Below are 27,240 nucleotides of genomic sequence, written 5' to 3'. Positions count from 1 at the left end.
CGGTGCAGAGGATGGTGGGCCAGTGACGGGGCGGTGACGGGGACAGATTTTTCCCCCGTGTCATTCTCTAATCTGTAATTCATCAAGTCGCTAGGACTCGAACATAAGACGATGCACCTAACTAACTACTCTTAACTAAAGATAGATCTGTGAATCGTTGCCTGATCCTTTCTGCAAATCTCTCTCCCTATGCTTTCTCAGGTGTAGAAAACTGGTTCTACACGGAAGAGTGTGAAACTTAGAGCTAACTTTATAAAAATATAAGAGGAGATGAAGGTGACTGCTGACATGTGGAATCTCTCCGCTCAAACTGCTGGTCTTACTATGGCATGGTGACCATTCCAGTGCTTGTTTTGCTGGGGCAAATCAATGGCTTCACATACACATCAAAGACAAAAAACATCCGGGAAGTTATAGAGATATGTTAATTTCGGGATCCGGAAGGTTCGCCCCCCACATTTCGCCCCCAGCAATTCGCCCCTCACATTTCGCCCCCCACATTTCGCCCCCAGACACATTTCGCCCCCACACATTTCGCCCCCACACATTTCGCCCCCCGGATGTTTTGCCCCCACACATTTCGCCCCCGCACATTTCGCCCCTGAGCGTTCCTCCGTTCTCTCTCTCTCACTCTAACTTTGTCTCCCTTCCCACCGGGCCGCCAGTCCCCACGCGGCCCGCGGCATGTGAGGAGGGAGTTGCGGCCCCTGGCCTGGGGGGGGGGGGAGGGAGAGGCCGGCCCGGAACGCTGTCGCAGCGCCAACGCGACCCGCGCCCTAGGAGGAAGGAGTCGCCGGCTCAGAGGTACAAAAAAACATGGGAGCATCTATTATCTCCTCCTCTCCTTAAGATACCAAGCACTGGAAATAAATAATAAATAAATGCCCTCCCCTCTCCCTGCATTTTATTAAGTGGCGGTAGAGGTGTCTACCGTGACCCAGAACATTAACTGCTCTGACGCTATTAGGGCTCCAGGTCACAGTTGAAACTTCTACCACAGCTTAGTAAAAGGAGGGAAAAAGATTTAACAGGGCAAAAGCCTCACCTGCCTAGTTGAATCACTTTGAATATTGACTCCATTATTTTGAGGAAAGCCAAGTCCAGCTCTAATGCATGTGGCACTCAGGGATATTGATGTAATCCTTCCCTCCCTAGCCAGTGATAGTAGCAGCAGAAATGACATCAGGCAGTGGCAAGACTGATGAAGTTCTGGGTTGTTTTGAGGTGAGCACTAACCTCATGCTGATGGCAGGCTGGTGGCTGATGTGGGGTGGTGGGGATTTCCTCTTTTGATTCATGCATGGTCTCACCACCGCGACTCCTCTCCAGCGGCGACTCCTCTCAAGCAGCCCCCCCCCACCCTTTACCCTGCCCCAGCCACACGAGGAGAGAGCCGGGAAGCAGGGCGCAGGGAAAGCGCGACGCTCCCAAGCAGAAGGTACGCCCGTGCGGGGCGGACCGCTCCTTTCCGCCCTCCCTTTTTTTTTTTTTTAAACATCGGGAGCCGAAGCGGGGTCCACCACCGCGACTCCTCTCCAGCGGCGACTCCTCTCAAGCAGCCCCCCCCACCCTTTACCCTGCCCCAGCCACACGAGGAGAGAGCCGGGAAGCAGGGCGCAGGGAAAGCGCGACGCTCCCAAGCAGAAGGTACGCCCGTGCGGGGCGGACCGCTCCTTTCCGCCCTCCCTTTTTTTTTTTTTAAACATCGGGAGCCGAAGCGGGGTCCACCACCGCGCACGGAAAGCCCGGACAACGTGCAGGGCCGAAAGGAAACATCAGGACTGCAGGTGTGTCCCCCTTCCCACTCCTCTTTTTGGGGGGGAGACCCTTTCCGACTGTCCTGCCAGCCCTGCAGCCCTGAAATCAACCTCCAAGGAACCAAGGGAGCGTCTCGGCGGGCTCTGGCAGGCCGCGGCTCAACAAGGGAGAGTCGGGGTGGGTGCGACTCTCTCTCTCTGCCTCCCCGGCTCTCTGCCGTGACCTGCTCTCTGCCTCCCCGGCTCTCCTAATCTCCGCCGTGACCTACTTTATGCCTCCCCCAACTCTCTCTCTGGCACCCCGGCTCTCCGCCACAACCTGCTCTCTGCCTCCCCGACTCTCTCTCTCTGGCTCCCCTATGAGCGTTGGAGCTAATACCGCAGTGGCCAGCGCTAAACTAGCCCAATGCGAAATGTGCAGTACACATAATCAGGGGCGAAATGTGCGGGGGCGAAATGTGTGGGGGCGAAACATCCGGGGGGCGAAATGTGCGGGGGCGAAATGTGTGGGGGCGAAACATCCGGGGGGCGAAATGTGCGGGGGCGAAATGTGAGGGGCGAATTGCTGGGGGCGAAATGTGGGGGGCGAAACTTCCGTGAACCGTTAATTTCTTTCTGATGTCGGTAATTTCCTTTCTCACAAGCAAACTTCTTGTTGTCTATGGTCAGAAGATGCCTGCTAGTTTCTGTGTGAAAGATGAGTTTCGCATGAAACTGCTTATGTTAGCAGAGAGAGAGAAATCATATGATGTGATTTTTGTTCAGGGTGTTTTCAGGCCTATAACAGTATTGCCATATTTCTGTTAATCTGGGGTTCACAGGGGACTCTTCACCTCCAGTTTCATGGAGGGCTGTACAGGTCTTTCTCCTTCCCCTTAACTCTTCCTCATTCTCCCCTTACTTCTATTTTCTTACACTTCGTCTTTCTTTGTTTCTATACCTTGGTGCTTCCTGAACTGTAGGTCACATCCTTAAATGAATGGTCATAAAATCTACAATTTTGATCACCACTGTGTCTAAAAGCAACAATAACCCCTCATAGAAACATAGAACATGATGGCCCATCTAGTCTGCCCACACTAATGGCTGACTCCCTAACTACCTCCATGAAGAGATCCCACATGCCAATCCCATCTTTTCTTAAAATCTGGCACGCTGCTTGCCTCAATTACCTGTTGTGGAAGATTATTCCAGCGATCAACCACCCTTTCGGTGAAGAAATATTTTCTGGTGTTGCCATGAAATTTCCCACCCCTGATTTTCAACGGATGCCCTCTTGTTGCCATGGATGCCCTCTTGTTGCTGCAGATGCCCTCTTGTTGCCGTGGGTCCCCAAAAAAAACAACAAACCAACCCAAGACATCACTGGCCCATGCAGGTTGACAGGATGCTGTAATAACCTTCCTAGACTCACTGGGAGAGAGGAACTAACCTGGGGCAGAGGCACAGCAAGAATGGAGGTAAGGGTATGGAGCTGAGTGAGATTGTTTAATGCTACAATGGGGTTGCATCGGGAAAATGTTTAGGGAACAGTGCTATAACAGTTCAAAGTTGCCACCTCGGGACAAGCTTTTCTATTTATAAGAACAGCTCTAAAGAGGAGTTAAAATTCAGACCATCTGCCAAACGCTTCCAGGCACAGTTCCAGGAAATCACTACAAATACTAGAAGAAGCAGTGAGGGAGAGTAATAGATATCTCCACAACTGGGGTGCAGTTACACCCAGTGCACAGCTGGACAGGGGGCTTGCTTCCTCCAGATGTAAGTGGGACATTATCAGTTCTGCTCGTTACATATCTCAATAAAACCAGTTTTCCCAATCACAACTGACCAGCAATAATTTTATCATGTATTTTCCAGCAAATTAAAGGTGTCTGTTAGGACCTACCGGCTATTCCAGTGAGCCTTCCACCAGCTCACTGGAGGGGGGGGGGGAACACTTCCCCATCCCTCCCAATGCAGAACTTCCTGATATTTGTCCTGAACTTGTCCCCCCCTAGCTTCATTCTGTGTCCTCTTGTCCGTGTCAAATTGGACAATGTAAATAATTTTTTCTGCTCTATTTTGTCGATTCCTTTCAGTATTTTGAAGGTCTCGATCATATCCCCTCGCAGTCTCCTTTTCTCAAGGGAGAACAATCCCAATCTCTTAAGTCTGATCACAGCAATCCATGCTGTGGTCATGTGACTTGACTACTGTAACACCCTCAGTGTTGTTCAAAGTACTAGGTCAAAGTACTTAAGTAAAAGTAGAAAAAAAAAGTATATTTTAGTACTTAAGTAAAAGTACACTGAAGAAGACATAAAAAAAAAAAAAAAAAAATTACTTGTGAAAGTAAAAAAAAAAAAAAAAAATTGCCTAACTAATTAAACCATGGAAAAGCTTCTTAATGCAGGCCGGTGAGGTAAGTGCTCTGATGCTCATAGGAATTGAACGAGCACTGGCACATTTACCTTGCTGACCCATGATAAGAAGCTCTTCTGTGGTTTAGTAAAAGGAGCGCATAATACTTTTTTTTGAGTAAAAAGTAAAAGTACCACAACTTAAAAAATACAATCATCGTTAACGTTTTTATCCCAACAACTTTGTTGTCTATAATTCCAACCACTTTACTTTTAGTAAAACTAACCCCCTGTTTTACTAAGGTGCACTAAGCGTTTTAGCGCGCGTTTAGCTTGCGCTAAATCTACGCCCGCGCTAACCACTAATGCATCCATAGACTAACACGCATGCGTTAGCGTTTAGCGTGTGGTTAGCGCGCACTAATATTTAGCCCACGCTAGAAAGCACCTGATCCAAGATGGCTGCGAGTGGCTGAATGTGGGAAGCGGCTCTTGAGCGTTCGGGGAAAATTTTGGAATTTTACCTTGTTTCTTCTTTCAGCTCGTCTGAAACTTTCTCTATGCCAAAAAGGAGGGGGGAGAAGTGCCGCAGGAGCCTTGCGGCGCCCTGAAAATCCCCCCATAATCACCATCGAGCAGCTCCTGAATTGGCTTCAAAGGGAGACAATGACATCAGGGAATCGCTCGCTGGATCCGGCGACGCAGAGTGACACCGCTAAAGGGATCCCTGGGCTAGAAGTCACGCTTAGCCCTGAAGTAAGAGATACTCCCCCTCCAACCACAGCGCACCAGCTCACTGCAGGAATCAGACACCTCCAATGAGATAGTGTCTGCAACCCGGGAGGCTCGTTTATCCGGGAGTTTGGAGACGGATATCACGAAAGACTTTCTGAGTCTTGAGAGAGATATGGCAGTTGAAACATCGAAGATGAGGGAGGAAAAACAAGACTTTGGGAGGTGAGACCAGTTCTTTCATGGTTGAAAAACCCACTGAAATTACTATGGAATCTCTTTGGGACTTAGTTATTAAATTAGGAAATACTTTGAATCCACAAATTAGAGAGGTGGAAAAGAAAATACTTAAACAAGAACTAAATGCAATACAATCAGAAATGACCTCAATTAAATCTAAGTTGGGGAAAAATGAAGTTGAAATAATTGAGGTCAAACAGGTACAGGAAATTGTGGTCAAAGACTGTTGTAAACCGTGTCGAGTTCTACGAACGTGGAGATGATGCGGTATACAAACCTAAGGATTAGATTAGATTAGATTAGATTAATATTAGGCGGAAACTGGAAATGATTGAAAATGGCTATCGAGCCAATAATTTGAGGTTCCTAAACTTCCCTAGGGTTTTCTCTATGTCCCCTAGAGAACTGTTAAAGAAATATTTCCTAGAAATTTTCTCAGTATCCGAGGAATTAATTCCACCTTTCACACAAGCATACTACCGGTATTTGCCTCTTAGAAATAAGGAGCAACAACTGGTTAACCAAGGACAACAGGAACCACAATTAGATATTTCCACTTTATTGGAAACTTCTACAAAAGATTTGGCCACACCAGCAACATTATTAGCGACTGTTGCATTGGCATCAGATAAGAACTGGATTATGAAGATGTTCTTTAAAAATAGAAGCAAAGAATTTCTGGGACAGAAAGTACAAATTTTTCCAGACCCAAAAATGGAGAAGGCAGTTTTTGTTATTGAAATCAGGTGTAACTTCAGTGGGGGGGGGGGGGGGGGGGGGAAGTTTTTTCTTAGGCTTCCCTGTAAATGTATTGTTCTTTATGGTTCAGATAAATATATTTTCTTTGATCCGACACACCTAACAAATTTTGTAGCTTTGAAACGTCTTGAGAAAAGTGGAACAACTGGAACAATAACTGATTCATGATTAGAATACTCCCTGTAACTTCAGTCACTTTTGATTTTCTTTTTAAATGGTTTCTTTCTTACTATTAATATCACTCTCTGAAAGTCTTGGATCACAGATAGATAATTGTGGACTATTGATTGCTCATTTGTAAGGGGAATATGTTATCTTTCCCCTTTCTATAAAATTATTTTCTTTTTTCTTGTTCCTAGTTACAATCATACTGTAAAAGATATTATGCTTGATAATTTTGTGTAAAATGATAAATAATAAAAAAAATAATAAAAAAAAGCATAGCACACCTTAGTAAAAGGAGCCCTAAATATTTGAAAATTACTGTTACTTCTCAGCTAAAAAGGTGTTCAACAATTACACTAGCAGATTGTTCAGTCTGATAAAAAGTTCCTTCAAATCATGCTACATTGCAATATTACTGATGTCTTCTGACTGAGTCTGCAGGTTTTGATCAAGAAAACCTCTGAAACTCTTGACTTCCATATAGCAAAGAATACTTTATCCTAAAAGGGAAGTCCATAAGCCAATATTGAGATGGCTTGAGGAAATCCACTGCTTATCCTTAGGAATATCCTTACAGTATTTCGGGAGTGTTATGCTAGGGTGCTTTATAGGGCTTATTATACCCAGGTGCAATTACATAAAACAGGGGGTATTTCCTCTCCTCTTTGTTTAAAATGTGGCAGGGCCCCAACACTTTTGTTCATTCTATGTGGGATTGTTGGACTATTTGTTCCTTGGAGGGGGGGGGGTCTATTACGCTTTACAAACAGTGTTTATATGCATGTGCCCTATCGGGCACAGTGGAGCAATTGATCCTGGATTTCCCGGGAGCTTTCAGCGGTTTGCCTAAAGGGGGTTCCTTCTGGTGTCGTAAGGTGTGTCTCCTTGCTCGTAAGTGTATTTTAAAGTCCTGGACGGTGTCTGAGCCGCCATCCTTTTGGGGATGGAGATCTAAGGTGCACAACCTGGCCTTGTGGGAGGCCCGTGAGGTGACGGGCTGCCCGCGCAGGCGGAGTTGTTTTTTACTCATCTGGGGAGCTTATTTTGCTTCTTTGTCCTCGAGAGGGCGTAGCCTCATTTAGAATACTATTTCCTAGGCGGTCTGCTGGTTCATGAGCTCTAGTTCGGGATTGGACACAGTTTTTTTTTTGTTTTGTTATGTGAGACACAGCTTTTGGTTGACCCAGGGGCCACAAGAGTACAGGCCTCTGGTGTTTTTGTCACCTACCGGTTGCCATCATTCTAGTTCTCATGGGGTGGTGGGGAGGGGGGGGGGTGTTATGTTTGGATGGGGATTGTGACCGGTCAGGCTCCGAGTCTGCCTGGGTCCCTGTGTTTTCATTAAAACCCACTGGGGGAGCCAGAGTGGAGCCCAGGGGAGATCAGGTGCAGGTAGAGTAGGGTGTGGCCTCTTTCCTTTAAAAGTCAATAGTTTGCTCTTGGTAAAGGAGGTGAGAGGAAGATAAGAGGCTTTTCTCCTAGCACAAGCAGGATGAGTCAGCCACATATGGGTGTTGTCCCAACAGCTCCCAATTTGCGGATAAGCTCTCCAATAGCTCAGAGAGATTTTTTTTTTTTTTTCTCTGAGCACGTGCAGTGCCCGGGCCCCTACCCATTTCCCCCTGCTTCCCCCTAATCCCCAGTCTTTAGTTTCTGCCCATTCCCATCGGTCAGATTTTCTACAGCTCTCCATTACAACTTTTCTACTCATCATCTTGAAGATGCCTGAATCATCTAAAGAAATGACTGGGATGCAGGAGAAGGATGAATGCACTGGATCCTCATGAACTGTGTGCCCACTGATTGGATCCGGTGCACGAGGTTTCCGTGTTGCTTGCATTGTGCGCACATGTCTCCACGTGCACGCAAGCTAAAGAATAGGGCACTGAGAGACTTCATGAAGAGAAGTGAGACCCGAGAATCTTCCTCCAGCAGCTATCCTCATTGGAATGCAGCAGCGGAGGATCCACAAGCTACAGCGGCAAGGAGCCTCCTGGATGCCCTGGCTCAGCTAATCCTCCCCTTGCACTCGGCCCGGCAGAGAAATCTCTCCCGGAGTCCCTGCATGCTGCCGCTTACAGCCAGCCTCTGCAGGCAGCCAATAGATGTCTCGCCAGACCGAGAGATCTCTCCCGAAGTCTCTGCATGCTACCGCATAAAACCAGCTTCTGCAGACAGCAGATCGGGGTTTTCACCCTCCAGACTGAGAGATATCCCCCGGAGTCCCTGCATGCTGCCGCGTACAGCCAGCCTCTGCAGTCAGCAGATCGGGGGTTTTCGCCCTCCAGACTGAGAGATCTCCCCCGGAGTCCCTGCATGCTGCCACGTACAGCCAGCCTCTGCAGTCAGCAGATCGGGGTTTTCGCCCTCCAGACTGAGAGATCTCCCCCGGAGTCCCTGCATGCTGCCGTGTACAGCCAGTCTCTGCAGGCAGCCGACCGGGGTTTCCTCCTCCAGCCCCAAAGGTAAGTCCTATCTGCTTGTTTTTGGGAAAACCTCTGATAATCTTTTGCAGCCCTGAGGGCTCTTCCCCACCCTCCTCCCAATCTGAACTTAAGGAGAAAGAAACTCCCATGCTTCTTTCCCTTGGGGGACCTGCAGACCTCTCCCACCGGCAGGAGACATGCTGCTCCAGAGTTCAGCTTGTACAGCAATCTCCCCACATTCTGAAAAAAAATAAAATAAAATAAACTCGATGCTTTTTCCCTCTTGGGGTCCTGCAGAGTCTGCAGTGCAGACCTCTCCCTTCCCGCCACCCCCCACCCCTCATGTCAGGAACGAGGAGTCTGCCTTTCACATTAGCCTTTCCGAGCTCAGACTGGGCAGGGTCTCAGCAACCAGCCATGATGGAAACCGCTGGCAACCAATTGCAACACAGGTTTTTCCTTCCTTCCTGGCAACAGGGGCAGTCCTGGGGAACTCTTCACAAAGCATGGTGCTCATGTCATCAGTGATGCGGCATGTCAGACCACGCCTCCCCAAAGGTGGGGGTTTGAAACTCCTCAGCCTAAAGAGCTGTTCACTGCATTTCAGATACCTGCTTTTCCACAGCTCACAGCCAGCAGGAGGGACTCTGCTACTATTTATGATTTCTATAGCACTGAAAGGCATATGCAGCACTGTACAGTTTAATATACAATAGGCAGTACAGCAGGAGAAGCCCACACAGGAGGCATCATCACTCCTCTTTCTCTGCCTCCAGGCACAGTGGGAAACGCAGCCAGGAGCACTGGCACAGATGAAGGGGTGCATCCTGCCCCCTCTCTGCAGGCTCACCCCCCCCCTCTCAAGAAGGACAGAGAATGTCGGCGGGGTACATGGAGTCACCCAACCAGTCAAGCAGCACATGAACCTGCGAACCACCAGGGGCGGGACCAACAGCAAAAGTTAATCCTCCTGCTGACCCAACTCCTCTCTCAGCGGGCAACACTCCTCCCAATGTCCCCCTTTAGAGGGAGCCACGCACAACAACATGGCGCGTTCCAGCGGCATGCCATGCAACGGAAGAACAAGCAGCATACCAGCCTCCAGCCACCCACAAGAATAAATAAATAAATTAATTAATTAATTTAACCCCCTCCCAAAAAAACCCACAAACGAGGATTTACCCCAAGTTTCTCCAGAAACTCATAGCCTTTCTCAAGATCCACATGGGTGGACCACCAGTACCCAACACAGATTACTACAATGCCTGAACTATGTCAGGCAGGCGGTGGCGATCCCATCCACAAGAACCTCCTGGACTGCAGAGACAAGATTTGGCAGACTCCCTCTTCAGGGCAACCAACATCAAGGAGACTGGGACTGAAGTACCAGAGCTTTCCGGCCCGGGGATTCGACAACCCGCAGCAGCCATACATGGACATTGCGGTAGCCTTGGCGCTTAAGAGAAACAGGACAGCATGAACCCCCCCCCCCTCCAATGCCCCGTCAGGGAAGGACCTGAAAAACCCTGATTCCAAGGGGAAAAAGACCTTCGAGGGCGCAATGCTGAGCTCACGAATTGCTGCGCTCCAGTTCCAGATGCGGCTTTATCAGGAGGCCATTGAGAGAAAATAAATAAAATAAAACAGGGACTCCAGCTCACCACTGAGCCAGTCCACACTGGCAGCAGTCTGTGCCCCTGCGCTCGCAACAGTAACATAACTACTACGCAAACAAGCACCGCCCGAGGGGCAGGGGCATCCAAGGGCAGCCCTGTTTGGGCCTTTTTGGGCCCCAGCAACCATGGTTCCCGTTCCGGCAAGGGATAGCGGTTCACCCACCTCTCCCCCTTCCGATCAGTGCAGTTCTCATAACACAACACGGGAGCCTTACCCTTCACCACGACCTGCGTTCCTTAGCCCTGACCGCATGGATGATGAGAGGGCGAACCTACAACAAGATGTGGAGCACATTCTTATGGCAGCCAGAAGACTTTCAACCAGAAAATGCTATGGGTTGAAATGGAGAAGGTTCCGCTACCGGTGCACAGACACGTAACGAGACCACTACAACTGCCCCATACTGGACATCCTGCAGTACATACTGAGCTTATCTCAGTGGGACCTAAAACCCACTTCCATCAAGGTCCACCTAAGTGCAATCGCGGCATACCACACTGGCCTAGACAACAAACTAGTGTCGAGGCATCCAGTAATCACAAAATTTCATGAAGGGACTGTCCAATCTGCACCCACTGGTCAGACCACCACCGCCTGGATGGGACCTCAACTTGGTGCCGCATCAGCTCACCTCGACCCCTTCAAACCTTTGGGGGAGGCAGATCCCGTATTCCTGGCCGGGAAAACCCTGACCTCCATCACGTCGGCCAGATGTATCAGCGAGATCCAGGCCCTGGTCCATCACCCCCTGACACACTCCTCCATGAGAACAGGGTGGTACCCAGAACCCACCCTCGATTCTTGCCGAAGATGGCTTCAGCGTGCCTCCCGGCACTCTGCATCCCCCCACAGGGAGACACACAGCCACCTCAGCGACACCTCCTGGACTGTGTGCGGGCCCTGACTATGCAACAGACCAGACAAGCCTCATTGTTCGTCTCCTACGACCAAAACAGACCAGGACTGCCAGCCACCAAACGCAGGCTCTCGCGCTGGATATCCAAGTGCATCCCCTTCACCTATAGAAGAGCGCAGCATCAACCGCAGGTGGGAGCCCACGCCCACCAGCGCAGAGCCATAGCCACCACAACGGCTCATCTGCACCACACACCAATAGGGGATATCTGCGATGCAGCCACTTGGTCCTCCATACACACCGTCACCAAGCACTACTGCCTTGACATAGCATTCCATGCTCCAAATGCATTCGGCCGAGCAGTCTTGGAAGTCGGCCGAGCAGTCTTGGAAGTGGCTCTTCCCTCCCGGGAGGGACAGCAACCACTAGCACAGCCTTGACAAACACTGATCAAGTAAGGGGTTATAAATATCGACAAACACTGATCAAGTAGGGTGTTATACATATTGATTAAGTAGGTCTTCCAGCACTCCTGTCTAGACTGAATGTGGAATATGTAAGTATGAATTCTCACATGCAAGTACAAATTGTCACTGATGACCAGTTGGTTTCTCACTGTTCATTGATTATTATTGACCAGTTTCACTGTTCTGTGAGTATTATTGCTCAGTTAACACAGCACTTTATCAAAAACTTTGTTTCCACAACTCCACCTGCTTCGCCTGGTTACCCTGCCCGGCTCGCCTCCATAGCCAGGCGAGGGATGCACAGAGCGCTAAAGCGCAGGTCCAGTCGGTACATCCCTAGGGAGTCACCCATATGTGGCTGACTCATCCTGCTTGTCCTAGGAGAAAGTGTAGTTACTTACCTGTAACGTAGGTTCTCCATGGAGAGCAGGATAGTCAGCCACACAACCCACCCGCCTCCCCATATGGCCAACCCGGCCACAGCTAGGAACATCCTGGGGATTAGGGGGAAGCAGGGGCAAAATGGGTAGGGCTCGGGCATGCCCAATGGGGCCCGGGCACTGCACGTGCTCAGAGAAAAAAAAAAAAAAAAATCTGAGCTATTGGAGAGCTTATCCGCAAATTGGGAGCTTTTGGGACAACACCCATATGTGGCTGACTATCCTGCTGTCCACGGAGAACCTACGTTACAGGTAAGTAACTACACTTTCCCAAGTAAGGCATGTCTGGCAAGCGAGGGCAGTGCCTTAGACCCAGGTGTGGAGGAAGCTGAGGTCCACACCACCTTTTGCAGCAGGAACCAGTGTGTATGTAATTATGCTGCAGGGAAAGCCATGAGGATTGGCAGCTCCTGCTTCTCAGCCTGTGCTGAATCATTGTGAGTTTGTTTTTTTCCTTTTATTTTTGTGGCTTGGTTCCTTTTCCTGCTCCTAGTCACTGACAAAGTCTTTTCTGTTCTGGACAATTGTTTGAAGCTAAGAGTGAGTGGGGAGAAGTTTGCCAACACCTGGGAGGGAAGTTTGAAAGCGGTTTTGTGTGCTTTTGAAGGCAAAATTAATGGACTCCTCTTTACCCAGCCCTGCTACAGTTTTCAGGCTGGAGACTTTTTTTTTTTTTTGTATATGTTTGCCTAGAGAATTGGAGTGAACAAGATTATCTCTGGAAACTGTTGAAAAAGCTATGAACTTACCTGAGTGCTGCTGAGGAGCAGACTTGGGAGAAAAGAAAATGTAATATAAAGCTGCTCTGTAAGAGTGCAGGACACAGAGAGAACTGTTTCTTGAGGAATACAAATCCTGAAGGCTGCCAGAGTTTTCCTCAGGCTTTATTTTGTTTCCAGTTGGGACATTGGTTGATTACTTTGAACTGTATGCCATTTTTGACTTTTATTTTGAACAAGTAAAATTTTCACATTTGCAATTCTATCCACTGTGTTTGAGTTTTTGATTAAGTTTTGTGGAAAACCTGCAGGGTGACTCCAGTCCAGGTCACATGCTGGTGTACTTTTGCTGGTAACCACTGAGAGCACTGTTGAGCCCTGGTCTAGGGCTGCAGTGTGGTTACAGGATGTGCTTTTGGGGGTTTTTGGGGGGGAGGGGTGTACTGTGCTGGACTTGTTCTGCCTTGTTGATTGTTCTAGATTCTGTTGATTGTATTCTCTCTTGTATTCATAATAAAAACAGATTTGAACATAATTGGTTACATTCATGTAGTACCCTCCCCCAGCTCAGGCAACATTTGTTTCTGAGGGAGATTACCCTTTTGGCCTCTTGTTCAATCTCGTCTTTAAAAAAAAAATTCTCAGTGCATTTCTTTATATTCCCAGAGCATTGTATTTCTTTCTCCTAAAGTGAGCTTCAGACTAACTTGTTTCATCAATTTATTTATATGGCCACTTTTCCTTGGTATCATGTGGTCACTCCTCACCAATGCTTCTGCTTTCCCACATGCTCCTGATGCTGACGGCACAAGTTCTCCCCACTTCCATCATCTGCCCCCTTCTCTTTCTACCTCCACCCCAGGCAATTCACTGAGGGGGCAGGATAGCACGATGGAAATGCCTGGGGTGGAGTGAGAGGGAGAAGGGGCAGATGATGGAAGTGGGGAGAACTTGTGCTGTTAGCGTCAGTCGCATATGGAAAAGCAGCAGCAGCAATAGTGAGGAGGTGAGGGGTCCTCACCTCCTCACCACTGCTGCTGCTTTCCCACATGCTGGGTGGGAGGCATATGCTGGATAGGGGGAAGAAGATAGAGTTAGTGAGATAGTGGAGGGGTGAAGGAAAGGGGTGGCAAGCTGTAAGTAGACACAGTGAAAAGAGGGAAACTGAGGACTGAATAGTATGAGAGAATTTAATTTAGATGGAGGCAGAAAATAGAGAAGGAAGGCCAGAGAAGAAAAAGAAAGGGAAGAGAGAGAAATGCCAAATAATGGGGAAGGAGACAGAGATATCAGATCTAAGTAGAGGAAATGAGAATAGAGAGATGATAAAACCACAGGAGAAGGGAAGGAGAGAGATGCCAGATGAGGGGAACAGAAAGGGTTCCGAGTTAAAGTCCTGGGCAAGGTGGGAAGGGAAGAAAAGGGGGATTTGTTCAGAGATGTTTGGGGCTTGCATAGAACTAAAACTGTACACTGGCACTGGTATGGTAATCTTTGAATTTGATATTAACAGAAAAAAAGAAATACAAGTAGAAATAAAGAATAAGAAAACAGGTAAATAAATGGGGATGGGGTATGGGCGGGGCAGGGGCGGGGTGTGGGCGGGACTAGGGCTAGGGGGCCCAGTGTACTTGTGTGCCTAGGGGCCCTCGAAGAATTAATTCTGTCCTGACTGCGGCAGCGGCAGGAAGGAGTGGGCATCTCTCCTGCTGCCGGTGGTGGGTGTGTTGGGTGGGTTGCTTTATGGCAGTGGCGGGAGGGAGTGGGCATCCCTTCCGCTACTGGGGGGGGTGTCAAGTGGGTCACTTGACAGTGGTGGGGGATAGATTGGGCACCCCCCCCACTTCCAGGGGTGTGTGTGTTGGATGAGTCATTTGATGGCAGCAGCTTGAAGGAGTGTTGCTGGAAGGGGTGTGTCTCAGGTGGGTTGCTTGATGGTGGTGGCAGGAAGGAGTAGGCTTCCCTCCCGCTGCTAGGGGTGTTTGTGTCAGGGGGTTGCTTGAGGGTGGCGGCGGGAGTGGGCATCCATTCTGCTGCTGGGGTTGTATGTGTCAGGAGGAGGGGGGTTGTTTTTATTGTGGTGGCGGGAGGGAGTGGGTATCCCTCCTACTGATCTTCGATTTGGGGTCTTTTTTAAAAATTTGTGGGTATATTCTGCGCATGTGCCGATCTCTGTTCCTAGTGATCGGCACATGCAAATTTAGCAACCCTCTGCAGCCCTTATTTGCATGCATTGTTTTTTTAAGAATGACTCAACTTTTTGAAATTGTTATTTTTTATTTTGAACATTTTTATTGTGAACATTAGAGAATTTTCCCCTCAGTGAAGGTAAATCGTTCAAAGACTGTTCTTCAAATCAAGTTTGAATAAAATTCCAGTTTGGTTTACTCATACATTGGACTAAGCTGTCTTTTACATCAGAAGGAGAGTGAAGCATTCGAGTGGGGCGAGTGAGACTTGAAGACTCTAGGCCTTCACAGACAGACCACTCAACTCTCTTTATGCTGATACAAATAATATGAGTTTTAATAATCAAATAGTAATAGCTTACAGGAATAAATCACACAGCATACAGAGTGATAGAGCATATACCAGGCTGGCCAGACTGATGGAGAACTTCCGATGAGTTCTGAATCCTTGGTTCAAGGAGCTTTCTTTTATATGATTCTGGCAGCTCTGGTCCACGTTGGTGCATGTTACATTTCACACTTTCATTGGTTAATCATATATATTATCTCATATATTAAACTATGGATTGGTTAATATAATTGAGTGATTCTGTGTCACGCCTTTTTCCATCTAATTCTACCCTCCTTTCCCCAAAAGTGTTCTCTTAATATATCAAGAACCTCCATCGAGCACCTGGGCCTAACGGTTTTCCAGTTCTGTGGTTAGCCTTTTTGTACACTTCTATCCATAGTTCGTCTTTCCTCTGGTGAAACTTTCATAAAGTTATCATGCTGCTTAAATTTTTAATCAGAAAAGGGAGCCCGAGAGCTTGTCTCGAAGGGCGAAAACTAACACGGGGCTGGGAGCCCTAAGTGCCCATGGGTAGGCTAGTTAGGGGTAGTAAAGTAGGAAGTCAGAGCCCTGGGGGAAGTCGGGTTGTGTTGAGTAAGCGCGCGATTGGTGGTTGCTAAGGGGCGTGGCTGAGAAAACTTTTTAAAGCCGGGACCTTGGAGGACTTCTTTTTTCCGAGTCCTCCAGGGCGGCTTTTTTCCCGCCCACCCACCCTTTATTGATGGCTTTAGTAGCTCGGGGAGGCGGGTCTCCCGAGCTACTGGGTGCTGGGGCTCATCCGGCGATGAGCGGTGGGCCGGCGGGGAGCCGTGCCCGGGGGTCTACTGAATAAGTTAATGGGGCATGAGGTCATGCCACCCTTCAGACTCTTGCTGTTCATGGCGGGGTCGGGGGAAACTTTGTTGATGGTTACACCGGATAGCTCGGGGGGAGCTGCTGATTTGTTATATGCAAGTTAATGCTTTTGGATGTTAATTTATGCAAATTATTTCTGGTTTGTTAATAAATTGAGCTGCGGCTATTTATACCAAATATGTGTGTGGTCTATTAGTTAGTTCAGGGAGAGGTGGGGTAGGAGTGTCTGGGGGGTAGTAGGAGCTATCCAGATCCCGTTGTTATTGTTTTTCTCTCTAACTACGCCCTCTGGTTGCCTTTGCTTCTAAGAAAAAGCAGAAGTGTCTCTCAGAGTTGACAATTTCTAGTCAGAGAGCCCATTTTGCTTTTTCAGCAACCATTTTAGGTCTTATCTGTACTGGCCTTGCTTTGGCCTGCTCCTGCTGTGACAGGGAAATTCTCGGGGGTCTTCACCTGAGCTTACAGGACTTTTCCTCCCCCTCCTCAGACTCCAGAGTTGCCCATCCTCCGGCCTACTGAATCTGTCTGGCCCTGGCCTACGCCCAAGCTCAAGTGTGGATTCTGGGCCCGAGTGACTGTAGTCACCAGTATTGTAGAAACAAACCCACAGACATTTGTATCTTTTTGTGAGCTCTGGTGTTGGACGGACGACCCACCCCCGACCCAATGAGCAGGCCGGCGCCTCATGCTGCGTGGCGGGGGGGCGAAAGACCAGGGCTAAACAGATAATAAATAAAATAAACCAATATTTCACACATATTTGTTCCCTTATGAGATTTATTTCACGTGTTCGTAGATGCCCCATACTCTAGATTTCCACTCATGTAGAGCATCTCTTCTAACTCCCTTTCCTCCAGCTCTCATCTGGGAGTTAAGCACAAGCCTCTCCTGTCTAGTTCTCTGCAGCAATTATCCTTATTCATTTTCAAATGAGGCTCACTTGGGATCCAAGTGATTGTTGGCAGAGTCCCTTTGATGATAGCATTATATACATACACAGTACAACAGGCCACAGCCGGAGCGTACCTCGGAGGGCAGCTAGCTGTGCCCCTCTCCGTAATCTCCCCATCATGTGCGATATATGCTCTCTTCCCTGCTGCTGGCACTGCACACGGGAGATAAACTTTCTAATATTAATATCTCTCCGTTGCATTGTTTCATGGATAGATGCTAACATTAATTAAAGATTCATTATGCTTTATTAAGTTCTGTAAAGCATTTAATTGTTCTATCCCTCCTACGCTCTTTACAGATCTTCTGTTCTCAATTCCTTAAACAGAGTTTTTATTCCTGTCCCACATATCAGAGATGTCCCGTCTTTCCAGATTAGCGTCTTGCCGCCTTGTCCCAGGAGATTTTCAAAATGACTCAGGGATCAGGGCTGGACCTGGCCAGGAGCTGGGTAGACAGAGCCACCATCTTAGGCTCCTTTTGAATCATAAACACTAGTTCTTCCTGATCCCAGCTTTCTTTTACTATAATTGTGTTTGCCATCATATCATGTACTATATTTATACTTCTAATTTCTCTGTGTATTAACTAGATTCAGACTAGGCATTTGCTGCTGGCCTAATGGGAAGGCTCGAGGGTGCCTAGCTAGTTAACTGACCATTGGCTGATATTCAAACCAATGGTGTAGCAAGGGTGAGAGGCACTCGTGGCGATGGCACCCCTCTCCTGCCCTTGTCTCCACCCCCCTGCTCCATCCCCGATCTCGCCTGCCGCATGCACCCCCCACTTCCCTTCCCCCATACCTCTAGTTCAGTGGTCTCAAACTCAAAACCTTTTCAGGGCCACATTTTGGATTTGTAGGTACTTGGAGGGCCTCAGAAAAATAGTTAATGTCTTTTTAAAGAAATGACAATTTTGCAAGAGGTAAAACTTTATAGGTTATAAATCTTTCCTTTTGGCTAAGTCTTAATAATAATATTGTCATTTATAGCTAAAGAGACATATGATCAAGGAATTGTTTTATTTTACTTTTGTGATTATCATAAACATACCGAGGGCCTCAAAATAGTACCTGGTGAGCCACATGTGGCCCCCAGGCCGCGAGTTTGAGGCCACTGCTCTAGTTGAAGCTGTTGGTAGCGGCAGTCGGCAATGTGCTCCTCGTAACCCTATCGGCTCTCCCTCTGACATCACTTCCTATGCATGGCACCTGGAAGTGACATCAGAGGGAGAGCCGTTAGGGTCACGAAGAGCACGTTGTTGACCACCTCGAACAACTTCTTCGACTAGAGGTATGAGGGAAGGGAAGGGGGGGCAGGGAGGTGTCAGCGCCTCCACCATGTTGCCTTGGGAGTACCACTTCCCTCGCCACCCCCTTACTACGCCACTGATGGGAACACACTGCACATGACCATGAATAGCGAAAATGGGTTACACTTATGCATGAATAAGCGAATCCTTGAATACAGAATGTACAGACAATGAGAACACACTTGTCAGTGGTGTGGTAAGGAGGGGTGAGGGGTGGTCCGCCCTGGGCGCCATCTTCCTAAGGTGCGGCACCCCTCCTGCTCTCCTTGCCTCACGCGCATGCCCCTTGCCTCCCCCCGTTCTTTTTTTTTTTACTTCCCCAGCGTGAGGCTGCTGCCTGTGTCGGCATCGGCGCGCACTCTGACGTCACTTCTGGGACCCGCGCCTAGGAAGTGACGCCAAAGGGCGAGCCCGCACCGACGTGGGCGCGCTGCTCATGCCAGTGATGTTAAAAAGGTACGGGGAAAAGGAAAGGGGATCGTGCGTGGCAGGGGAGCGGGCTGCCACCGCCCCGAGCACTGCTCACTCTTACGACGCCACTGCACACTGCAGAATCAGCCTGTTAAGTGTGCAGGAGTCTCAAAGTCCCTCCTTGAGGGCCACAATCCAGTCGGGTTGTCAGGATTTCCCTAATGAATATGCATGAGATCTATTTGCATGCACTGCTTTCAATGAATATTCATTGGAGAAATCCTGAAAACCCGACTGGATTGCGGCCCTCAAGGAGGGACTTTAAGATCCCTGGCGTAGAGCAATGTTCAAGGTTGACCCCAAAGTTACAGGCATCTTCCCTCATATTCTGTAGGAGAGGCTTGGCCAGGTTCATACATTCTGCTGTGGGATCGGTTTCACTGGAATAATGAACTAAGAAAAACACATAGCAGCATTAATAGCCATATTGGAGCAGCCCAGTATCCTGCTTCCAGCAGTGATCGATCTGGGGCAGGGATCTCAAAGTCCCTCCTTGAGGGCCGCAATCCAGTCGGGTTGTCAGGATTTCCCTAATGAATATGCATGAGATCTGTTTGCATGTACTGCTTTCAATGAATATTCATTGGAGAAATCCTGAAAACCCGACTGGATTGCGGCCCTCAAGGAGGGACTTTGAGATCCCTGATCTAGGGCTACATTCACTAAGCCCACCGATTAACTTCCAACCACTTAGCGACCCCTTTGTGACCTGATTTCCCTCCGACCCAATTCACTAACTTCTGTCCCAATTATCCTCCGATCTGCACATGCAAATGAGGGGGAATGGCGTTCAAATGCAGGCAGGCAGCGATTCACTTAAACAAAAAAAAAAAAAGGAGGGACATCGACTGGGCTGACTGATCAAAAATAAGGAACTGCTGAGGACCAGTCGCTCTGGTCATTTCTGACTGCCCTGCCTTCTGCCGCCCTGATCTCCTGTTCTCTGCCCCGATATCCTGCTCTCGTCCCAAATCTCTCCTGCCGCCCCGACTCTCCTGCCTTTCCCCACAGTGCAAGCCTGTGGTTTTAACCCGCAGGTTTAAAGCGGGTTAAAACCATGGGCTTGCAAAGAAAAAAAAAAGTAGGTTTCCTGCTCTGCCGGGCACAGAGGGCCAGCGCAGGCGCAGACCCTCTATGTTTCAGGGTGTTGTAGACTAGCGATCTGGGCGGTTGGTTGGGGGGCGTGATTCCGATCGCCCTCATTTGTATGAGGGCGATTCAAGAATAAGCCCCCCCCCCCCCCGGACACGGATCCGATCCATGCCCTTGGTGAATCTAGCCCAGACATGGGCATCTCCGGTCCTCGAGGGCCGCAATCCATTCGGGTTTTCAGGAGTTCCCCAATGAATATGCATCGAAAGCGGTGCATGCAAATAGATCTCATGCATATTCATTGAGGGAAATCCTGACAACCCGAATGGATTCCGGCCCTCGAAGACTGGAGTTGCCCGTGTCTGATCTAGCCCCTAGTCACAAGTACCTGGCAGAATCCCAAATAGCCCTCGAAGACTGGAGTTGCCCGTGTCTGATCTAGCCCCTAGTCACAAGTACCTGGCAGAATCCCAAATAGCCCTCGAAGACTGGAGTTGCCTGTGTCTGATCTAGCCCCTAGTCACAAGTACCTGGCAGAATCCCAAATAGCCGCAAGATTCCATACTACCTTCTCCCAGGAATTCCTGACAAGTAGAAGGAATAGAGAAAACATGTTTGCCAAGGGCAAAAGAGGACCAGATCGCAGTCACTGAATGTTTCCTTCCATCGCTGGCGTTCCCAGAGGCATTCATCTGTAAAGGATGCTTCCGTGCCTGCTCAGGGCTAGTCAAAGGTGAGCTAGGAGGCACTTTCCTTTCTATCACCTTCAGGAACCGCAGCTTTACAAATAAAAGTGCATTTGCTCAGGGGGGGTCAGAGCATGGAGGAGGCTGGAGATTTACCTGTGCCTCTCTGCTCAGCTACTGAGGAATGACTCCAGCTCTACGGAGACATCAATCGGGGGGAGGGGGAAGAGGCAGGAGCACCTTCTTCCCAAAGAGAGAGCAGCTCCCTGGGCTCTTTTAGTCTTTTGGTCCGGGAAAGGGTAAAACACGGACCTTCCGGACCTCGCGGATCTATTGGTCCTAAGGTCATCACAGGAGGATGAGAGCGACTCAAAGGACTCGTCGATTCGAAGCCCCGGAGAGTTCTCGAGGGGAAAAAAAACCTGCTGACGGTCAAGTTCAAAGTCTCTGACCTTTGCCAGAGGACAGTGATCAGAAGGGATGGCTCACCCTGGATGGGGGGGGGGGGTGACACTGGAACTAGTGCCTACGGGGGTTCCAGCCCCGCCTCTGCCTCTGCAAGGACCGTGAACTTTTCCCCCTAATCGCGTGGAGGGAGAGCGACTGAAACGGAAACGCAGCCGTCGGCAAAACCACGGCAGCTCCGGGCGAACTGCGGTATTCCGGGGGCATAAATCTTCGGGGTCAAAAATAATTTCCCCCCCCCCCCTCTTCTCGCATATAAGTTGGGAGACCTATGAAACCCTCGTTGTCTGTATACCGCGGTTTCTGCAGCGCTTTACCGTTTATACCGCTCGTTCCATACATACTACCGCGTGTTCTGCGGCGCTGTTCTTCGTATTCCGCGCGTCTCGAGGTCTTTACGCGGCTTCTCCGTTACTATTCGAAGACATTTCTGCGGGAAGCGATGGGTCAAAGGCCCGCTGCCGATTTTTTAATGGGACTGGACTGGAAGCGCCCTGAAAATGTTAGAATGACCCCCCTATCTTCAGAGTGTCCCTGGCCCTGGCCTCAAAGATGACCTCCTTCCCGGAAGAGCGTCCCCGATCCCCTAAGCGCCTCGGACTCTGCTTCAGAAAGTGACCAAGATCCCCCCATCCCTAACCCCCAAGGAGACTGTCTTCGACCCCATCCCCGAAAGGTGCCCAGATTCGGAAGCAGCAGCAATCTGTGGAGGGGGGCTCCGCGATTGTCCCCTCCCCCCACGTCGAGCCCGGGTAAGTGTTCCTGATCCCACCCCTGAAGAACGTCCCGGAAACTGCCCCGATTCTCTCAGAGGAGATGATCCGACCCCCCCCCCCCGTCCCACAGAATCTCCTTAATCCTTTTCCCTGGAGAGTGCCCTTACACTCCCTCTACCCGAGACTGCCCCCGATCCCCTCTTCGTAGACTGTTTCCAACGCTTTTCCCTCCTCCAGAGAGCGCACCCGAAACAAGCCCTCTCTCTCTCCGAGACTGTTCCGATCCACCATCGCTTCTGAAGAGTGCTTCGATCCCTCTCTAGAGAGTGACTCCGACCCCGTCGCCTGACACTCGCTCCGCGATCCCTCCTCCTGGCTGGAAGTGAGCTCCCGGATTTCTTACGCGCCGTCCAATTTACTCTTCTCTTCTCCCCTCCCACTCGCACTTGCCTGGCGAGTGTCCTCGTTCCCCCCTCACTGCCAGGAGAGTGCCCCCGACCCTCCCAGTGCCGCCGTAGCGGTCTCTCTCCCCACCCATTCTAGAGGCGGGCGATTTGCCTCCAGATCCCCGGGGAAGGAGGAGGAAAGCTGCAGAGACAGCAGCGATCTGAAGCGAAAAGAGAGAGACAAGCGCAGAGAAAAGAAATAAGAGAGGGGTGGGGGGAGGCACGAAGAGAGCGAGATGTGAAGGGGGTGGAGAGCACAAGGAAAGTTGCCTTCATTGGGAAGGGGCAGGTTGCGCGTTTGAGTCCGGGGAGGTCCAGCCCCTGCCCCCCTCCCTCGCTCCTGTCCGGATATACCGCGCTGCAGCCGGCCGGCATCGCGCAGGGAGCAGGTCTCCAGCCCTCGCTTCGTCTCTCCTCGGGGGTGAAAGATGCGGCCGAGGGGCAGCGGGACCCCGATCCTGCCCCCGTGCGAAAGCTGAAGGTGCCACTCTCCGGGATTTCTCTGCCCTGGATCTGGATTCCAAACCGCTGGATTTTTAACATGATCTTTGCAAACGTGCTCAGTGTCTGTCTCTTGCTGGGTGAGTAATCCGGGGGCCACCTCGTCGCTTTTTGGATTCGTGGGGGCTTTTACAGGATAGAGACCAAATCTATAATCTTGGATGCTGCCAGGCTGGAGAGATGCTGGACGGGTTTAGAGTCGGGCAAAGCAAAAAAATAAAATAAAACTTGATCTGCTGATGTACCGGGGCTGGGACATGTCTGGTGCTGAGAATTGCCCCCTAAAATTAAAGGGGTGCAAGGATGATTATTATTGGGGTGTTTTTTTTTTCCTTTTCCAATTGTGCTTGAAAGTTTCAGATAATTTCTTTTTAAGAATGGCTGAGGATGGAAACCAGTCCTTCCGGAGTTTGCACGGTCGGGATATAAACGGTGTATATTATGGAGTGATATCAAAGGTCCAGTATCCCCTCCCCCCCCCCTCACACTGCATCCAGTCAGCCCCGGAATTTGCTTTCTGCAGATTGGAAAGGTTCCGATGCCGGTTCGGCAAACGCCAGCCAGAACCCGAGAGCTGGGATTCATGTTTCTCAATTCTATTTTATCGATTTCTTCAAGTTACAACCCATATCTTCAGCTGGGATTCATTTCGACGTATTTCTTTGCAAAGCGCTAAACATTCCCGCCAAATACTTCGCAGTGTGAGGTTTCTGTTTCAGATTGTACTGGGAGAAAGGAAGCCGGGTTCTGTGGGTTAAAAAAGAAAGGAAGAACAGCGAAACGGGAACATTTGCCCTGAAAGTTTAGCTAATGGTCGAGGTGGGAGTGGAGGTGTAATAATTGCTGCATTACATTAACAAAGGCGCTGGTAGGATTTTGCAGTGACCAGGCTTTAACCTTTACTTGGGAATCATATACAATATCCCCTCGGATCCAATGGGGAGGCTTTAACCCTCCCTCCTCCCAAGAAAAAACAACCCAGCCAGGTATTAAAATGTTCCCGATTCCAATAGTGCGAAATCTTGAGACAGAACAGGAATAGTAACTACCATGGGATGGAGGCATGGAAAGATGAATCGAACCCCCTTTCCTGGTCTAATTTGCAGCGAAGCCTGGTGAAGAAAGGCACAAGGGCTTCTCGGGGGAGGGGGGGAAGGGGGGTTGTTACTGCAGCACTTAACCTCTGGCCTAAGGAGCAGCGGGGATGAAGCAGCTTTTAGACTCGAGGGGGGCTGCTGGAAAGGCAGGTATAGATGGCGGAGCTGGGCAACAAACGGTTTATGCCCGGGGGGGGGGGGGGCAGGGCGCGGGGAGAATTCCTTCCCCCTCCCCCCGACTTCTGCGTGCAAAATTCGAGCGAGACACTTGACCGAGTGCAGAACACAATATCGAATCTTTCTGAAATGTTTCCCTATTGCAGTTATCAAAGGTAAAGGTAGAACCACTAGGGGTCACTGTTGCCACTGGGCTGGTACAGGGGAGTTAAAATGTTCAATCCCTAAAAGGAAGGAAGAAAATGATTTCTTTCATCGCTGGACTATAGAAAAAGGGAAAAACTATTCTGGGAACAGACAGACTTAAAGATCTAAAATATCATTGACAAGAGTAGGGGGAGGCAGAAATTTGATAAAGATTTTTAAATACCTCCAAGGAATAGAGGCACAGGAGGAGGAGGGGCCATGGGATGAGGGTGAGAGGATTGATTTAGGAGTAACCTAAGGAAATATTTATTCACAGAAAGGGTGATGGATACCAACAGAGATAGACAAACAAAGTCAGATATGAAGAAAGTATGAGATAAGTGCAAAGATTCTCTGAGGGAGGGTAAGGGAGGTGAGGATGGGCAGATTGGATAGACATGGACTATATCTGTTAGTGTATTTTATGCTTTTTTTTGTAACTTAATATACATTTTTGTTCATTGTGTGCAATGTGAGGAGAGGAGGAGAGTTCAGAGGTTCTACTACCTTGCTTTCAGGGCAGTGTTGGGGTGCCCTAGGTGAATATTCAGCCTATTGCATCGCCCTTAATTAATTTTCAGGCCCATAACCTACACCTGCTAAGACCTCATGGGGGGAATTCTATATAGATCGCCGGAAGTTAGGCTCTGGGATGATCTGCACTAAACTAGAATTCTATGGAAGCCCTTCCAAGTGGAACAGCCATTATAAAATACTAACTTAGCACACATCTCATGCCTAACTTTGGGTGTGGCCATTGTTAGAGCAGCTTGCCTCAGCACCCTGAGGTTGACTAAGTTTGATTCCCACTGCAGCTGCTTGTGACTCTGGGCAAATCACTTAACACTTCATTGCCCTAGCTACAACATCAGTACCTGCCTAAAATATGTAAATCACACAGAAAAAGCAGTATATCACGTCCCATCCCCTTTACTCTTTATCCTTTATGCGCAAATGCAGATATAATTAAATTCTGGGAACACCTCTGACCCGCCCATGCCCCCTCCCACGGCCACACCCCCTTTGGAGTTGCATGCTATGCAAGTGTGGCAGGCATGTTATAGAACAGGTGCAGGGCTGCTCAGTTCCGGTCCTCGAGATCTACAGGCAGGCCAGGTTTTCAGGATATCCACAATGAACATGCACGAAAGAGATTTGCATACCAAGAGGGCAGTGCAGGCAAATCTCTCTCATGCATATTCATTGTGGATAGCCTGAAAACCTGGCCAGCCTGTAGATCTCGAGGACCGGAATTGAGCAGCCCTAGTAAGGTACAGATGTGTAAGTAATGCCTAATGACTGCCATTGAATGTTTGTTAACACCAATTATTAATTGTTATCACCAATTAATCCAACTACTTTGCATGCGGATCTTAAATCCATGCACCCAACTGAGCACCCAACTTTGGATACCCTATACAAAAATTCCCCCCTCATGTTTTTAAATATACCATCCTGCAGGTAAAGTATTCTTTGAGTTGTTGTGGCTGCCAGGATCTATTGTTTTACTTTCACTACAGCTGCTCTTGCCACCCTCTTCCCCCAAACCTGCTGCCCTAGGTGGCCCCCAGTCTTGCCTATGGTTGGGCAAGCCCTGCCTTTCTGTTCTTTACATGTCCCTTAGAAGAGCTTAATGAAAGGGGGATCACGCTGACCCAGTATTACCAATTGTTCTTGTATTCTTCATCCTTGTTTATTTTAAACTAAACTAAAGCTTAACTTTGTATACCGTGTCTCTTTAAAGTGAGCAAAGGAGCTGGTTTTCACGCCATCGAGGAGGAAAGTTATGCTCTGCCCCCTCTTCATTTCCCACACCATCTAGCTATGCTTAGGGGCTCATTTTCAAAGCACATAGACACTCCACATTCCCCAGCAATGAAGTTAGGGCTTTTCCCCTTACAAAGCACCATATGGTAGAATCTAAGATTGCATGACTCTGTGACCCACATGTGGATGTCTGTGCAGCTGTTCATAGATATAATGAGGGGACCGTGGGAATGTGTAGAGAAGGAGGAGTGGAAAGAGTACAAAATGACGTTGGCATGAAGGGGTTTTTAGGGATCTTTCCATACCACATCTATCCTACAATCTTTCTCCCAAACTCCCACTTCACCACCCCCTTCCACAAGCCCTCCCTAGTTCTTTAAGCCCTTCTATTTTCCAACACTATCCCATTCTCCTACATACTCTCTATCTCCACTTCACGTTCACCCATTTATCTCCCATCTACATTTATCCCCCTCTCCTTCCCCCTCCCTTCCCCCAGTATTCTCACCATTTCTCTATCCCCCCTCCTCTCACCCTTAGTCATTCCCCACCATGGCTGGCCCTATCATTTTGCACATGGCCCTACTTTTTCAGTCCTTACTAATTGAAGTAAACAAGGTCCTTGGGTTACCCCTGTTCCCCATCCTCTCTCTTCCTCCCATTTCTATAGGTCCACTGCCAACTGCACAGCCAGTGGGTGGAGGGAGGCTCCAGGGCAGAGAGAAACAGCAGGGAAAGGCTGCGCTACATGGAAAGTGGCAACTCTTTCAGATCCTTCCCGTGGCTTCTCTTTGTTGGACAATGGATCATAGTCTTTTCCCTGGATATTCATTTTCTGCGGGGCCTATGATCAGTCCAACAGATGCCTAGAGCTTTCCCACAAAGGCTTGCACTACCTTTTTTTCAGGGAGTCTTGGTTAGGTAAATGTATCCATCAAGCTACATCTTACTGTTCTTTTCGAAAATTAGTCAAGTCTACTCTGTTTGATAAATTCATTACCTAACTCAGGAGTTTTTTTTTAAGATTGTAACTTGTATTTTTATTGAGTGATTGTACTTCGCTGACTGCCCAGTTTCTCTTAGTGTAAACCGCCTAGAACTTCTGGTAATCACGGTATAAAAGAATAAAGTTGTTATTATTATTATTATTATTATTAATAATAATAATAATAATAATTTAATTCACAATTAAACATCCAGAAAAGGAGTACAGGACTTTACTAGTTGCAGCCCTTGCCTCTGCCAGCACAGAACAAAAGAAGTTATCTTGACGTTGTATTGGGTGATGGTGCACCCGCATCTGGAGTACTGCGTCCAATATTGGTCACCATACCTTAAGAAGGATATGGCGATACTCGAGAGGGTTCATAAAAGGTATGGGAAACCTTTCATATGCTGAAAGATTGGAGAAACTGGGGC

At 48.8% G+C, this 27,240-nt stretch overlaps 1 protein-coding gene across 2 annotated transcripts in view; it reads left to right on the top strand.

The window, feature by feature from the left end:
• The window catches only part of GFRA2 (GDNF family receptor alpha 2), a 256,914-nt gene that overhangs the window by 99,195 nt on the left and 130,479 nt on the right, over positions 1–27,240 (top strand). The window contains exon 1 of one of the 2 annotated variants that reach the window (XM_033950512.1): positions 22,248–22,674. The exons of the other annotated variant lie outside the window; for it this stretch is intronic. Within the exon in view, the coding sequence (XP_033806403.1) occupies positions 22,635–22,674 (40 nt within the window). The 5' untranslated portion in view covers positions 22,248–22,634. Of the gene's footprint in view, positions 1–22,247; positions 22,675–27,240 lie in introns of those variants that run through there. 2 annotated transcript variants of the gene reach the window in all.

This window comes from Geotrypetes seraphini, chromosome 6 (assembly GCF_902459505.1).
Source record: "Geotrypetes seraphini chromosome 6, aGeoSer1.1, whole genome shotgun sequence".
In the NCBI taxonomy this organism is placed as follows: Eukaryota; Metazoa; Chordata; class Amphibia; order Gymnophiona; family Dermophiidae; genus Geotrypetes; species Geotrypetes seraphini.
Note: the sequence above shows the minus strand (reverse complement) of the source record. Positions and strands in the feature narration are given on the sequence as shown.